Here is a 15,980-nt window from a genome sequence, read left to right on the forward strand (position 1 = left end):
TCATTTACACAGGTTCTGTCACTCTGCTGGCTCTCAATGTGCAGCTCTCGCTGTTCTAGTCCCCCACTCTGATCCTCCCAGCTGACACTCAATAAAATACAAGCATTGCATGATTTGGATTAAAATGCCAATTTCGTTGTTGCCCTTTCTGTTGGATATAATTGAGTAAAATTTCCCTCCCCAAAAAGCTTCCAGATTTTTACCTCCAGTGCTGTTTAAGAAATTACCAGTGAGGCTGTACTCAGTTAGTACAGGATTGTACTTTCCAAGACGTGCACCTGATTTCCAGACTGAGTTATTCTTCCACAGCTGATAGGAAGCTTTTTTTGGTCATTCTCACTGCCTGCTCAAATTGCATGCTACTAAAGTGAGATATTTTACAAGCATCTACTGCATTATGACTGTCTTTAAGCTACTTTAGTACACAACCCTGAGAGAAATAAAATTAACTTTGCCATAAGCCCACAGTAATCACATTAATTATATTTATTTCCTTAATTATTTACTTATTGGAATGTATATTAACCATGCCATTAATTTTGTCTGGATCAACATCACACTCACAAGCTTGTGATTACCTGGATTATGTCACTTCTAAAAATGTTCTTATATTTCTTCAGGTCATCTGAAAGTTGCCATTGTTTTCCAGCAAACTGAAAAAATTATATACACATCCCCCAGCCAGCTCTGCTGAAATAACTAGGTACAAATTGCACAGAATAGCCAATATTAAATTACAAACCTTAGTATCAATTCAATAATGTCATCCTGAATTATTCTTGGTATGGAAATATTTAATAGTCTCAGCTATACCAAACATCTTTGTCGTCCCAGATACACAACGGGAGTGTTTATTGATCTCTTTTTAATTAACTGTTATGAAGGCCAAGATTTCCCTTAGTAATGAATCACCACCAGAATTCCTGCAGCTTTGGTTTACTCAGGAAAATATCAGGTTCCTTTTATTCCTGTCAATATTGGCAATAACTTGTTCTTTGTAGCTGTTTTTCTTGATTAAACTCCTCCATTCTCAACCTCTGGTTTATATTAATTATTATTCTTTTTTTAAATACAATTCCAACTTTTAAGTCTGCTTAGTTTTCTAATTAATATGATATTCCTTGTGAAAAAAAGGAGGCAGCTTTTTCAAACAGTATTGATGAGAAATATTCTTACTTAGCATTCCTAGTTTACTGCACTTTTATTTTCTTTTTAGGGTTACAGTTTCAAATTATTTTCCTCCGGAGGAACTGGCTTATTTTAAAGATACAAATACAGTGGTTTGGGTGTTAATCATGCTTGCAGAAAACAGTGCAAACTGTCATGATGTCTTCTAAAAGTTACACTGACTTTTAGGTTTGTGAGCTGTTGTTTTTTATGTAAGATGGTTTTTGGTGAATCTGCTTGCACCACACACAGCATTTTGTGTTTGTGAGAAATCTTTTGCCTCTCAACATGTTGTAGGTAGCACTGTGTCTCCCCTCCAGTGCCCACGTCTGTTACTCAGAATTCAGTTACTCATGGTGTGTTAATTTTCACCCCCTCCTCCTTTTGTTACATGCAGGTGCAATTGTTTGGGGATTTAACTTGATTCAGTAGGTTGTAGCAGACACTAACTAGTAAACCACATAATATTTATAGGATACAGCACTTATTTCATAAGGATTTGGCAAAATGTGTCTCTTGAGGTGTCAGGAGCAGCATAATTTTTACAGAAATTGCTATTTCCCTTTTTTTCCCCAAGCTGCTCCATTGTAAACACCTTAGAAGAATTTTAGCAGCACAGGAGTTGGACTCACCTCACCAGCTTGCTGCAGCACCACCTGGGCCATCCTGCCTGGGGCCCAAGCTCCCAATGTTCGTGTACAAAGGCAGAAATTGCCTCTTTGTTGTGCCCTGAAGTCAGTGTGAGTCCAGGATGCTGAAAACCTCCAAGGCCCAGCGTTAGAAGGGTTTATCAGTGACAGCAGGACCAGGTACCACCCGCTCCTGCTCACCTTGGTGGTGACACGTGGGACAGTCTCTGCTGCAGCTGCTGCTGTTGAATCAACATGAAGAGGAGTTTGGACTCGCCCTGTCTGGGAAACACCAAGGAGAGCCTTTGTAGGAGGGCTGCCAGTCAAACCAAAATGCATCACTTCTCACTCCCCGTCCTAGGAAAACAACAAGTAATGATCCCGTGAGAGGCTCTGATTCTAATGAAAAGACTTTTTTGAAGTGTTTCCAACCATCTCAGTTGCTTGACCCACTTTCTGAGCGACTGCACCCTCTAATGGGGTAAAAGAGATTGACTTTCAAAGCAGCCAATTTATTTTTCTGTTGTTTATTCCTTTCCAGCCCCTACACATATAATACAATAGCCTGTTCGTGTGACAGTAAAACAAGCACAGTTCTGCTGGATGCAGGTTACAGGGGACGTATGACTATTCAGTAAAGACTTCATATGATTCATCTCTACTCTGGGTTAATGAAAAGTATGTAAACAGCTGTATATATCCATGGTGAAATGAGAAAGGAATTTTAATCATAGAAAGGAGAATTTATTTCACTTGTAAGTCCAGAAAAAAGTATGATATTTTTCCTACTGTTTGAAGCCATCTCATTTTACCAAAGTTTTGTGGGGAAGTGAATATTTGAACGACGAGAGGAGATGAAGCAGACACTTAATCACGATGTTGCATCTTGTCCCACAGGTAATTCTCTAATGGACCAATGAAAGCCAACGATGACAAGTTGTGGTCAACAGTCCTTGAATGTGCTGATGGTTCTGCTCTCATTACTCCTGTCAGCAGGTAACTTGCGTAATTTATCTTGTACTGATGTGTGCCACAGGGAAAATATAGTTGCAATTTAATACCGTCTTCTTACAAAACAAACAAGACCAAATGATTGTTAGTTGCATAATAAATAAATCATAGAATGGTTAGGGCTGGAAGGGACCTTCAAGATCATCTAGTTAAGAACTGGAAGCTGGAATTTGAAATGGAATTGAAAATCCACTTTAAGAAGAAAGCAGACTGGAAAGTTGAAAGAGTAGCTTAATTTCTTTTGATATGCTTTTTTTTCAGCTCACGTAAAAGAAAAGAATAATTTCTCTAACACCACAAAATACATCCATTTTGCCAAGTAACCATCCAGTGGAAGCAGAGCAAGTCAGGTTCCAGTTGTGTGTTTTTCTACGTGCACACCAGAGAATCTGAAGGATTGAACTTGCAATCCATGTAATTTTCCTGAATCTAAAGAATTGACTGGAACAGAGATGTTTCTCCTGATGCTTGGTAGTTCTGCTCTAGATGTTTGCTATTAGCACACAGAAAAAGGTGTGTGTGGAAATGTGCCAGCTGTTAGACTGAGAATCAGCTGAGTGCTCTGATTATTGGTTGTATTTGTTCTTCAGAAGTTATTTATGGCATTAGGGTTTTCTGTAATTGTGATTGAATGTTTAAAATACAATTTGAAAAGGTTCTCAGTCTAAGTAGATTTGGTCCTACAGGTGTTTAACTTGCAGTTCAATCTCTTTTATCCTCCATTCTTGAAGCAGTTTTTAGTACAAAAAGACTTCTTTTTTTTCAATCACTGCTCCTTATTCCCTTGTAGTACATTGCATCCCCAGCCACCACAGTAAAAACTTTACCAGGCACCATGTTTCTTAAAGTATCTTTGTGCTCCAGCCAAAATTGTTACTACTCAGTCTAGGTCTTTAATATTCATAAAACATTAATATTCATATCCTCACCAGTCAGTTCAAGCATGTGTTTTGTTGCCCACGGTCTCATCACTTGTTTGCAGTGTTCAAGCTGATTCTTGCTAATGATAGCTCATTATTTAGCTCTGACACAGCCCTTTTGCTAACAGTGTTATAATATCATCAATTAGACCACTCCTCTGTTCGTGTTAAATTGTTCTTTTCCTTTAGAGCCCTTCCCCTGACATCCCCATGTTTGGCACTACATTCCTAATTATGGAACTGCCCTCCTCTTCTGATGGACTGGCATCAGGCACAGGGGCTGGAGGTGCTTCTTTGTTGTCTTCTAGGCTAAAGAAATTTCAAAAATCTACCTCCCTGGTGTAGGAATGAAGTCAGTTACCAAAAAGTCTTCAATGAAGTGATCAAACAGGGGTCAAACATCACAAAAATTTCCAGCTGCTCCAGCCTCTTCTGTTGATTTTTAAGGTTTCATACCTTTGCCACTCTTTATAGGGGACTTCTACTAGAGCTGTCCTGAGATCCCACTCTTCCAACCCATTTCCTCAAGATGATAGGAATACTTATGTTGGAGTTGAGTGGGACACTCTGATTGCACTGTGTATGCAAACAGCTGTGTTCAGCCACTGGTGTATTCCCTCAAACCCAGATATAAAACTACTGTTACGATTTTTTTTCTCTCTCTCTTAAGAGTACTGCCTCTGAAGTGCAATGTTTTTATTTGAAACCAATTACACACAGCTTTTACTTCTTACATAATTTATCGTTGATAACTATCGGCTTTGTAAATGTGTTTCTTATCATTTTGTTACTCCTTGGCTATTGGAATTTTATCATCTGATGGCCATTATTAGCATGTAGAGTCCAGGCTTAATTTGAAATCATCACAAGCCTTTCATGCCAGCCAAACTCTGCTCCCTCCTTGTGGAATTTTGCCACTGTCATCTGTAGGAATGGGTTTAGGTCATTGGTAACTCACAACACATTTTGCAGGAGGAAATTTATTATTATTTTTCAGCCAGCCAGTGTCATTTTTCTGTCCAAGACAGATCAGTTTCCATAAAGAAGAAGTACTGGCTTTATGTAGGGAAGGACAGGGGGAGGAAAAAAAGGATGCTACTCTCACTGGAATGATAGGAGCATCATTTTTAACCTGAGCTGAAATGAAAATCTAATGGCAAGACTTCCTCCGAGTGCCCCAGATTTACAGGCTTCCATCTGTAAGATCTTGCTTTACTTCCAAGTCTTTGGTATACTAAGATTCACAATCTTAGTAATCAATTTCTAGGTTGAGAATACTGAAACTTGAGGTATTTTATTTCAGTGCCAGCAAGATCACAATGACATTTTAGGGGTTGTGAACACTTACTGGTTGTACTGGGCATACAAGGAATGCATAATAAAGGGAGGAGCACCATGCAGTCATGCTGAAAGAATGACTTTCTGACCACTAACTCTTAGACTGGCTTTGCAAATGTTGATGCTTATTCATTTAAAAGATTGAAACATATTTATAAAATCGGTGATGACAACAAGACTTATATTAACAAGCAAAAATTGTCAGATTATTTGCACATTACAGCATTTTTTTCTTTGAAGTAGGAAATGAACATCCATACTGCAAGTTAACATGTGGTAAAATGCATACTTATGAATATTTCTGTGGTTCCATATGGAAAGCTCATAAACACCAGCCATTCGGAGAGTCTTGGGGCTTTAAAAATTTAGTATCTAAATTAAAAATGTGCATTAGGCAGATCTCTAACTGCGACCAGATAGGGAAGAAACAGTTTGATGTTTCCTGGCTGTGTGGTTTTTAAGGTAAAGTAGGCAAGTCTTGTGATGATGAAGCATGACAGACTATTCTCTTGAAATCAGTTGGAGCAGAGAGAGGAGTATCTGTATCAACTGTTCAATAACAGTTTTCAAAAATAGCATGAGAATTGCACTTGCAACTCCACTTCAGACACAGCTGCACCTTTGCAACAGACAAGGCTTTTCCAGGTACAATACTTTTATCTGAAGTATTTCTATAGAAATAAGGTCCTTTGAAGCTGGGGATTTAAGCAAAGTTATTTTCAGAAAAAAAATACTTGGAAGAAAATAAATCCCACTTTTTTTATTGGCTCTCTGATCCACAGAGAAGCAAAGACAGCAATTGAAATTACACAGATTACAATAAATTGATGAAGTGTTTTCACTGTGTGCTAGGTCTGGCTGGGATGGGGTCAAGGCTGTGTTTTAGGCTGGTGACCAAAGCACTGCTGGTATCACACCACTCTTGTGGCTGGTGACAGGCTGGCACTGCTGACCCGGACTGGCCAAGGTGGTTTCTATACCACGGGGTGGATGCTCAGCAGTAAAACTGGGGTGGGAGTTTATCCAAAAATTGCTCATGGACTGGCTGGCCACCAGTCTGCTGGTAACAAGTGATTGTTTTAGCATCACTTGTGCTTTGTTTTTTGTTGTTGATGGTGTTGTGAGGTTTTTTCTTATTTATTATACAGTGTTTATCTCAACCCTTGAATTTTCTCTTTGCTCTTCTGATTCCCTGGCCCATCCCACTGGAGGGGGGAGTGAGCAAGCAGCTGTGTGGTGTCAGCTGCCCAGCAGGGGTAACCTACCACACACTGACTTCTGAGTTGAGAATGTGATTCAGTCCCACATCATGCATTTATTTCATCACCAACACATTTTGCTATTTAAGGATTTGCTTAGGACCTGATGTTATCTTAGTTCTCCCTTCCTTCTGTAATGATGTTTTCATTCTCAGAGAAGTTTGGCGATTGTTTTCTTTTTAAAAAGTGCAAAGGACCACGTAGGGATCAGGGGACGCTTCCACATGTGCAGTTAAATAAAGCACTTGGCAGTGCTTAACCTCGGAGGGGTAGTGACAGGACCAGAGGCCGTGGGCACAAACTGCAACCCAGAAGGCTCCCTCCAAACATCAAGAAATGCTTTTTCACTGTGAGGGGGACTGAGCACTGCCATGGGTTGCTCGTGGAGGATGTGGAGTCTCCATCCTTGGACGTACTGAAAAGCCATTTGGATGCGGTTCTGGGCAACAGGCTGCAGGTGGCCCTGCCTGAGCAGAGGATTTGCATGAGATAACCTCCAGAGGTCCCTTCCAACTGCAAACATTGAGGTTTTTCACAACATAATCCAACCTGGCACACTTTCATTATTGCTGTGTTAATTAAGGAGGGGTGCAGCAAAGCACTTGTTCAAACAAACTCATCTCTATGCAATTACATCCTTTGTGGATTTTGTGACAGAATTTGAACATGCAGATTTGTTACAAGAGTTGCAGAGGATGTTGAAAACCTGTGTCTAAACACATGTTTTTCCCAGGTAGGGCAAGAACAGGTAGGTAATTCTTTTTCTCAATATATGTATTCCTTTAGAAATGGCTGTCTTCCAGCACTTTCAGTTCCTGACTGAATTAATCTACAAAAATGATTTCTTCTTTCATGAAAGTACAGATGCCAGCTATGTGTGTGCATACATAAATGTTTACAGTGGGCTTTCTTGACTCAAAGAGCAGTACAAATTACCTTGTTGTCAGTTTAATACTTTGGGGTCTTTTTCTAGGCTCTCTCTCTACACACAAATAAAGAAGTGATCTTCACTGTCATAATCCTTAAAATTTGTCTTGAAATTAATATATTTTATAAAATTGATAAAAGTGTTAGGAATAGGCTTTTGTTTTTCAAGCAAGGTAGAAAAAAAAGAGAATTAGACAGATAAGGTGCACAGATGCAATTGCAGATTAACAGGAGCTCTGTGCAGAGGGATACAGCGCAGTTCAGCTAAATCCGTGCAAGTCATCATGTGTAACCTCTTGGACTGGTAAACTGACAGAAAACTCATGCACCAAATTACAAGGGTTAATTCTGCCAGTCCAAAGTGACATAGCATTTATTAATTAGTGTAACCTTATGAACTGCAGCTGCCCACAGCATTGCTGAGCCTCAGTTCTGCAAAGGAAAAACATTTTGCTGCTAGGAGGATTCAGACGCTACTTCTACATTTCACTTCCCTCAGAGCTTTAAGCCTTTTGGGGTGTCTGTGGGGTACATGTACCCTTGAATGACGCTGTAAGGCCTACCATGACAAAAACTGTGAATGTGGAACCAAATGTTGTCTCCTAAAAGGCTTTCAGGAAGCTGCATGTGGTTGCTTATGGCCATTTTGGAAGGAATCTCCATCCTGCCTCTCTGCACAATTGAAAAACTCAGGGAAACTAAGATGATAAAAGTATATCTATGAACAGCTTCTTCTTTCCCCAAGTGAAAGTGATGCTGAAATCAGTGTAAAAAAGAAAAATGTTCTCAGAGCTGTAATAAACACGTTACATGAGAACTTCTTACAGCAGAAACATAAGAACTCCCAGGAGCACCTGTACTTTATTAGTTCTATTTACAATTCAGAGTTGTTCGGATTTGTTATGCTGTTTGTAATGACTGTTTCTGATAGAATATTCCTGATCAGAGATTGACCTTTAGAGAAGAAGAAAAGATATCAGGAACAGTAAACCAAGTGCCATCAAACTTTTATTGCTGTTTCTACATAGACTTTTTGTTTTTATTAAGTCGTCCCAGGAGAATCAAACATGAATATTGTTGTGTGTTATGGATATCCCTATATTTAGAACAGCAGCATGAAAACATTTCCCTAACTACTTCTGTGCCTCTTAAAGTGGAGGGCATTTTTTCCCTTCCCTTAAAACAACAAACAATGGTAATCAGAAACATAGAAACAACAAAATTCAAAATACAACGGAAGTCTGAACATTATTACCTTTAAGTACTAAATGTTATAACATTGAAAGTTCTGAAATATTAATGTTTTTCAAAAACCAACCAACAATTGTTTAGCCTTGAAAACTGAGAGTTGATAACATCCAGATAACAGAAGTGACTGACAAAGCCAATGTTGTTTTTGTTTTACAGTGCTGTCCGCGCATTTTCGGGTCTGCGAGCCGTACACGGACTACAAAGGTCGCTACCACTTTGGTTTTCACTGCCCCCGTCTCTCTGACAACAAATCTTACATCTTTTGCTGTCACCATAACAACACAGTGTTTAAATATTGCTGCAATGAGACAGAATTTCAGACTGTTATGCAGATGAACTTAACAGGGAATGCAGATGGATATATGCATAAGTAAGTAAATGAGTTTTAACATACTCTTCCCCAAACTGTTCCTGGTCTAATAACATAGTCTGAGGTGCACTTACTGATGGAAGCAATTAGAATAATTGCAGATACAGAAAACCATTACTGAAAGGTTTTTTGTTGTTGCAGGGCTCCTAAAAGAAATAATATTTCAGCTTTGCTTTCTTTGCTTTGACGTGGGCTGTAAACGTTGCAAGGAGAGTAAAAGTTGCATATAAATGTGACAAATAAAAGGTTACATACAAAAGTTAGAAAAGTCTCTTCCCTGACCCTAATTTGATCCAAACTATGTTTAAATGTGCATCAGTAAAAATAAATCCCAGAGCTGTTCGTAGGTGAGAGAGGGAGTGAGCTGACATTTTCCGTATCAACCCAAATGCATTATTTGGAATCCCTGATGTTTTTGGATCTAAATCTCTTCTAGCAAATCACTGGCCTTGGGGAGCAGAACGTATTTGCTTTTATACCAACACTGTGTGGTCTCCTTGCCTGTTACCTGGGATACTTCCATGTTCGGCTGAGGGCTGTCCCCCAAGAAAAACGTCAGTAAGGTTTTTTTTATAAAGAACTAGGAAGTAGCAAGTAGATCTTTCTTACTGATTGCCTATTTACTGGGACAAAATCTTCACTTGGGGTCAGTTTCCTATTTAGTATTTGACATCCTGGCCACCCTAATCTGCTGTGATTTCCCTTGGCGTAATCCCCAAGGCTGAATTCCGGTCAATCTGCTTTCCCTGTCATTTTATTCTGGTATTCAGCCCCTCCAGGACAAGGAAGGGGCAGATTAAAGACAAGAGGAATCACAGTGTATGGATTTCTGTTTGCAGCAGGGATTTTGGTGTTTCCTGTGGTGCCAGTCGGTTGGGGTGTTGTATTCATCCCTATGGAAGCAGGTGCAGGGCTGTTAGGAGACGATGGTGCTGGAATACTGATGCTGGCTGGTCTAACTCACTGTGTGCAGCTGTGCTCAGCTTGTGGAGCCAGCAAAGCACTGCCTTCCCTAACAACCACTCCTCACACAGACCTGCCCAGAGAAATCTCAGTCTTGCATAGATGTAGAAGTTGCATTCTCTAAATTTACAGGTGTTAAGTGTCAATCACCCACAAAGATGGACAAAAATAGACTAGACCCTTAATAAGATAGCTTTAAATCAATGTGGATCTCTACTGTCTCGTTACTTTATGTGCAGTTATGTCCTTCAGGTGAAATTTGCCTTGACTTTGTAGTGCACCTGGGAACATCATGATGAGAACAGATCACACAGAACACTAGGAAGATAGTGTAGTACCAAGTCGATTAAAGACCATCCACTTTCTCCACCTTTTGTGCAGTCCAGACAATCCAGCAACTGGCAGCACCCTCACCTGGAGCTCCCCAGTTCTGGCACATAAATAGCTCCAGGCAACCTGGCAGAGTTTATAGCCCCAGTGCTCCCACACAATGTGTACTCTGCACATGCTAAAAAACCAGGATATGCTGCCCCTTTGAGTAGTGGGCTGACCCTGCTCCCTCAGCAGCCCTGGATGTCAGAGAGGTTCTCACAGGACTCTCAGAGCATAAGGGCTCTGCAGGTAGTCACAGACAGAACCAGAATCTGCTGCACAATTAGAGTGGTAAAAAGAGCCTCAAGAATGGCCTCATGTGGCTGCTGCCCGCACACTTTTCCAGGTCTTTGTCCTGCACACAGCAAACTTGTTTTATTCCCCTGTAAACCCTGCACCAGCAGTGCTAACCAACCTGTCTCACAGAGGTCAGGATGTTACCATCAAAGGCAGTTCAGACAAGCACAAAGACAGTGCTTCAGGCTTTTCTCAGTGTCTCAGCAGCTACTCCGTGTAGTCATGACCAGAGCTTACTCAGGTAAGGCTCTTCTGCCCTTCCTTTCACCAGCAACCTGGAATGTGGAGGGCAACCAGCCCCTTTCCAAGGCAGAGGAACAGATCCAGGCTGACTGCAAAAGATGCCCTGAGACACAGTGCACCTGCACATGTGCACACACCACCAGAGAAACAAATCCAGGGCTCATCATATCACAGGGCTGTTGTGTATGTGAGCAGTTTGGAAAAAAAAGGAGTTTGATACTCTGTGAACTACAGCATTTATTTCGATAAAAATATTTAGAGCAAAAGGTATTATATTAGTTTTCATGTAGAACTGTTTTTTAAAAGTCACCTTATTCAGCTGTGATGGTGAAAGAGGTACCTGTGTAGTTTTTGTTGGTAAGATTTGTGGTTGAGAACCACCTGCAGACTATTTACCACCCAGTCCAGGATTTCCTGGGGACATCAGCTGTGTGTGAACTTTTGCAAAGGTGTGTGACATCATACTGGATACAATAAAAAGCCTCTGGGGCTGTAGCGTAGAGAAGCTCAGGAATGGAACTGGTATTGCCTTGTTCCTCAAACATCACTTCTGATAAATCTGTCAGGACCGGGAAAATGAAGAGATGCTGCTTCCTACGTAAAACTCCACCAATGGAGTGAGGCAGACAGGAGAGAGATCTCCTCACCCTGAGCTCAGTAACTTTGGTAGAAAACTTCCTGGTATTTTTAGAAGGAGCAGAAAGAAGTGAACCCTACATGCCTACATTAAAAACATTGCAAAAAGCTTCTTACTTAATACTCTGACTTTATTTAATGTACACGATAGTTTGGATTCTGATGCATCCAGGGTTCAGTTTACAGTGACAAAGTCAGCTCTTTGTTTAGATCTAATTTCACACACCACTGAAAAAAATTCTGATGAAATTGTACTGTGGCTGGGGAGAATAAGATATGGGAATAGCAATGAACTGAAAAAAAGGATTATAGTTTTCAGGGAAGACTGATTCAATATTATTGCTTGGTTTATTTCAGTATTATTATTTGGTTTATTTTTCCCCTTAGCCATTCTTGTGATCACCAAAACAAATTTCTGGTTTTATAACACAGTTGGGGGAAAAAGTTAATGAAGTGACTTGTGACTTCTTTGTTATAGCACAGCTGAAAAGGCATGTTTGTCTTCACCAGTCCCACAGTGCAAATATAACCATGTTTATTTACGTTTTTCCATTACTGTAACACAATATTTCTATGTTTTTATAAGAGCAAAAGATGGGAGTATTATATCCTTGTAACCATGCAGATTAATCAGTCTATAATCTTTTTGAATGTGAATGATTCATTTAGTATTAAATATAGAAATACAAGCTATGTCTAACAGACAGAAAAAACTCTGTAATCCAAAGTATTTTCCCTCAGAACCGTCTAAGAAATTGTTTAACTATTCTTAAACTAGATTCAAGTGAATACTATTTTTATCTAGTTTTCAGAGTCAGGTTTTCTGTTGTGCATGTTTAGGTGGATTATTAGCAGTACTGCTATGATAGGGGTCCTTAATCTGATACTGGAACAATGTTCTGGTAGTCTGTGGTGTATCTGTGTTTTTCCTTATCTCTTAGTCCAGTTTTGCATAGTGGAATGGCTTTTGCACACCTCATTCCAAGCAATGGGAGAACAGCATAGCACCATGGTACTGAATACTATTTGCTTAGATACCACTCAGAGCATCATCTTTACAAGAATGAGGGGAAAAAAAAAAAACAACAAACCAAACATCAATCCCACTACCAACTGTTGCAAAAATATGTAATTTGGCAGGGAAGACCTCTTAGGTAGAGCAGTAACAGGTTCCTCAGGAAAATTCAGGATTGGACAAAGGCCTGGAGAGAATTATAAAAGAAAAATAAGGCAGGGGGAAATCTCATTTAAAGTGTAGATGCAAAAACTGCACTGGTCTCCTCAGTAGCCAGGATGTAACTTTGCATTTCCTAGGGGCAGCACTTACTGTTACTCCTCCAAGGAACAGCTCCTTTTAGGGAGAACGGGAAGAAACCATTTCAGTGACCATGTGCCCGCATTTAAACTCTGCAGCTGTAGAATTCAGCCCACAATTGTTTAGATTTGTTGGTTTTTTTCAAACCTGAATTCCCAAATGAGTTATTTTTTGTTCATGTGCTGCACATAAAACTCAAGAAAATCTACTAAAAAGATATCGGCTAGTCCATAACCAGCTTGTCATCTGTCTCAAAAAGTGAATGAATGAGATAGATGCAACTTGATCCACCCTGTAATGGAACAAACCCCTTTAATTTGAATCTCAGCAAATTTGGAATCTGTTCACACTTTAGTTTTGATAAAATTTGAACTTCTGCCTAAAAGAAGAGGAAAACCAGATTGCAAGAATAAACTTTGACAATTAAATCATTCAGGTCAGTGAAATGAGAGCAAGTCCTAGAAGTTTTTGGATTCCGAGTTCTGTGTTTCTGGCCTTACTGGTTTTCTGTGTAAATAAGATTGTTTGTTTTCTAATGAGGACATCTTGATTTGCAGGACAGTTTTAAATTTTACTAAAATTAGTAGCCATCAGAAAAATTAATGTTTTCTACCACCTTAATAGTTGGAGAAACAGAAAACATCCAAGTATGGAATATCCTTCCGTGTACTGAACATACTACTTACTATTTTTGCTTGTGATTTTTCACAAGGCCCTTTTGATAGTGCTGTTGTGCCATTGTTAGTTACTGTGAAGCAGCCTTTCATTTTTGTACTTGTGAGGAACAGCTGTTATTTAGGAGGAGTAGATGAGTAACTTACATATTGGCATGATTAAAAAAGCACTGCTTTTAATTGGAACCCTCAAAATAGCTCTAATTTTCACTAATCAAAATTTTGGTGGATGAAATTAAATACCTAAAATACAAACAAATTCTTTTGAGTTCATGATAAGGAACATGATAAGAGGTTTCTGCCTCTCACCTTGTTGCCGAAACAAATGTTTTCTTAGTGTGGGTCAAATACAGCTCACCTGTATACAAAATGGATCCTGTTGGCATTAATGATGAGCAAGAATGGGATTTGTCCAAGTGCATTCCTTCCTGACTTTTCCAGCCTTCACTTCCCTGTTTGTTTAATATTAACAGAAAACAGAAGAGTTTACCCCGATAGGAATAAATTTACTGGAAGTCAAGAGCAGCACTGCTGAGAAACCTGGATTAACCAGATCATGTTCTACTTTCAAGTGCCTGAACTGCAGATTTTAGTGCATGACATTAAGGTCTACCCTCTGTTGTGTGAAGTTAGGCTTGCATGTGTAAGTCTTCAGCAGAGGCAAAGAACCTGGAGTTAAGGGTTTTCAAAAGCATTATATTTTGCCTACTTCCAATCCTCCTGGAAATTTACTGATTTATTTTTTTTTTAATTCTAATTCTAGGCTTGTATAGTCATAAAGTTACACAGGAAGAGAGCCATTAATAACTTGGACGTTCTTCTTGTTACTTAGTTATTTGAAATGGAACCTCATTTAATGTAAGGGCATTATAGCCGTGTAGTGGAAAAATCATTCCCTGGAGGGAAGAATCAGTCTCTTGAAGTCCTGACAGACAGCAACTCAGAAAGTAAAATTCTGATTTCTTGTTTCAAATCCTGATTTTTTTTAAGTATAAAATGGAAGAGTCATACAGTAGTTTAAATAGAAATGAAAGTTCAAAGCAGAGTCTTGAAATCTTTTGATGCAGCAAGGCTGGGGGCCATGTTTTTAAAATATCAAAATATCCTTCTGGCTTGCATGTATAATGTCTTCTCATCCTTCTTTTCTTCTTGCAGCACTTCCATTGTGATCAATGTCCTGATAAAATATGACTGGTTTCTCTGACTGGCTGTGAAAGGAGAGCATGGTTGAGTGTGTGTTCAGTTTTGAGTTCAGCTCCATGGAGATGTGGGTTGCCCACCGATTACTCTGATATATTTTTTCTCTGAGACTGCCTTCCTAATGACATTTTTACTAACATCCCTTCAGCTTCCTCTTGGTTTTACAGTCTCCAGTACATGTACTTCCACATCAGCTCATGGGTCTAAATCAGCCTTTTTTTGCTTTCTACCTAACAATCTCATTTTTATACATTTCTTTCCTTCTCACTTCTGACCTCATCCTCCCCACTCACACAGTTTCCAATCCAAACTGCATTTACTCCTGACAGTCATTTTTCTTTTAATAATACTTCATCTCCAGCAGGGTATTAGCACTTCCTCCCCTTTTCGATTTCCAGATTTTTGACCCCTTATACCTTTTCCTCCTGTTCCTCCCCCTTTCTTTTAGTATCTTGAGTCACCTGTCACAGCTTTACCGCTCTCTGCACCATATAATTTTCATGGCCTTTATATATATATACACATTATAACTACACTGACACACACATTTCAATGAGTACTTCCTGTGAAATGCATTGTCTAACACGATTTTGCCAATGTTCTTCCTTCCTAAATTTATTACCAGCTTATTAAGAGCTCTTTAGCAGCCACTCTGGAAAGCCTATACACAGATGAGAAGGACAAATAAAAATCCTTGTAAGAGAGGTGGCCTTAGTTTTTTAAAAATCATGCCTATAGCAGTATTCATATTGAAAAAATAACTCATTTTAAAAGACATGTGCTTAGAACAAGATTTTGTTTCAGCCATCTATATATAATTAATGAAACAAACAACCTTCATGAACTAATACAGTGACCACTACTGAGAGAACTTTTTTGTTGTCCCTTTTCTTCCTTTCACAGCAACTACAGCGCACTGTTAGGAGTGTGGATCTATGGCTTTTTTGTGGTGATCTTACTGATACTGGACCTTTTATATTACTCTTCAATGAACTATGACATTTGCAAATTTTACCTGGCCCGCTGGGGAATCCAGGGAAAGTGGATGACACAGGGACAGAGACGATGGATTAACCCTGCTCAGGACCCAAGACAGACACAGCCTCAGCCAGAGACACAGCCTCAAACTCAGCCCCAGCCCCGAACATCACAGACAGTACACACTTTAAAAGGAGATGCTTTAAGCCCACCCCTGGTGTCTTTTCAGAGTACATCTGCCTGGTAAGTAAGCTAAGCCATACTGACACATATTCTTTTGCTGTTTTGGAGTGTGAACAATTACCTGTGTTGGGAAGTGCCTGTGAATTCAGGCTGAGCAGCACCATTTCTAGCACATAATTCTTTATTATATCATGACCTGTCCTACAGAATTACTGCTTAGGAGTAATGTCTGACTCTGGACTATATT

General features: G+C 39.5%; 1 protein-coding gene across 5 annotated transcripts in view; it reads left to right on the plus strand.

The window, feature by feature from the left end:
* The window catches only part of SHISAL1 (shisa like 1), a 70,829-nt gene that overhangs the window by 30,043 nt on the left and 24,806 nt on the right, over positions 1-15,980 (plus strand). For all 5 annotated transcript variants that reach the window (XM_048301225.1, XM_048301226.1, XM_048301228.1 and 2 more), the window contains exons 2-4: positions 2,694-2,792; positions 8,659-8,872; positions 15,476-15,793. In XM_048301225.1, coding sequence (XP_048157182.1) covers positions 2,726-2,792; positions 8,659-8,872; positions 15,476-15,793 — 599 coding nt within the window. In that variant the 5' untranslated portion in view covers positions 2,694-2,725. The remainder of the gene's footprint in view (positions 1-2,693; positions 2,793-8,658; positions 8,873-15,475; positions 15,794-15,980) is intronic.

The sequence above is a fragment of the Corvus hawaiiensis genome, chromosome 4 (genome assembly GCF_020740725.1).
Source record: "Corvus hawaiiensis isolate bCorHaw1 chromosome 4, bCorHaw1.pri.cur, whole genome shotgun sequence".
Classification (NCBI taxonomy): Eukaryota; Metazoa; Chordata; class Aves; order Passeriformes; family Corvidae; genus Corvus; species Corvus hawaiiensis.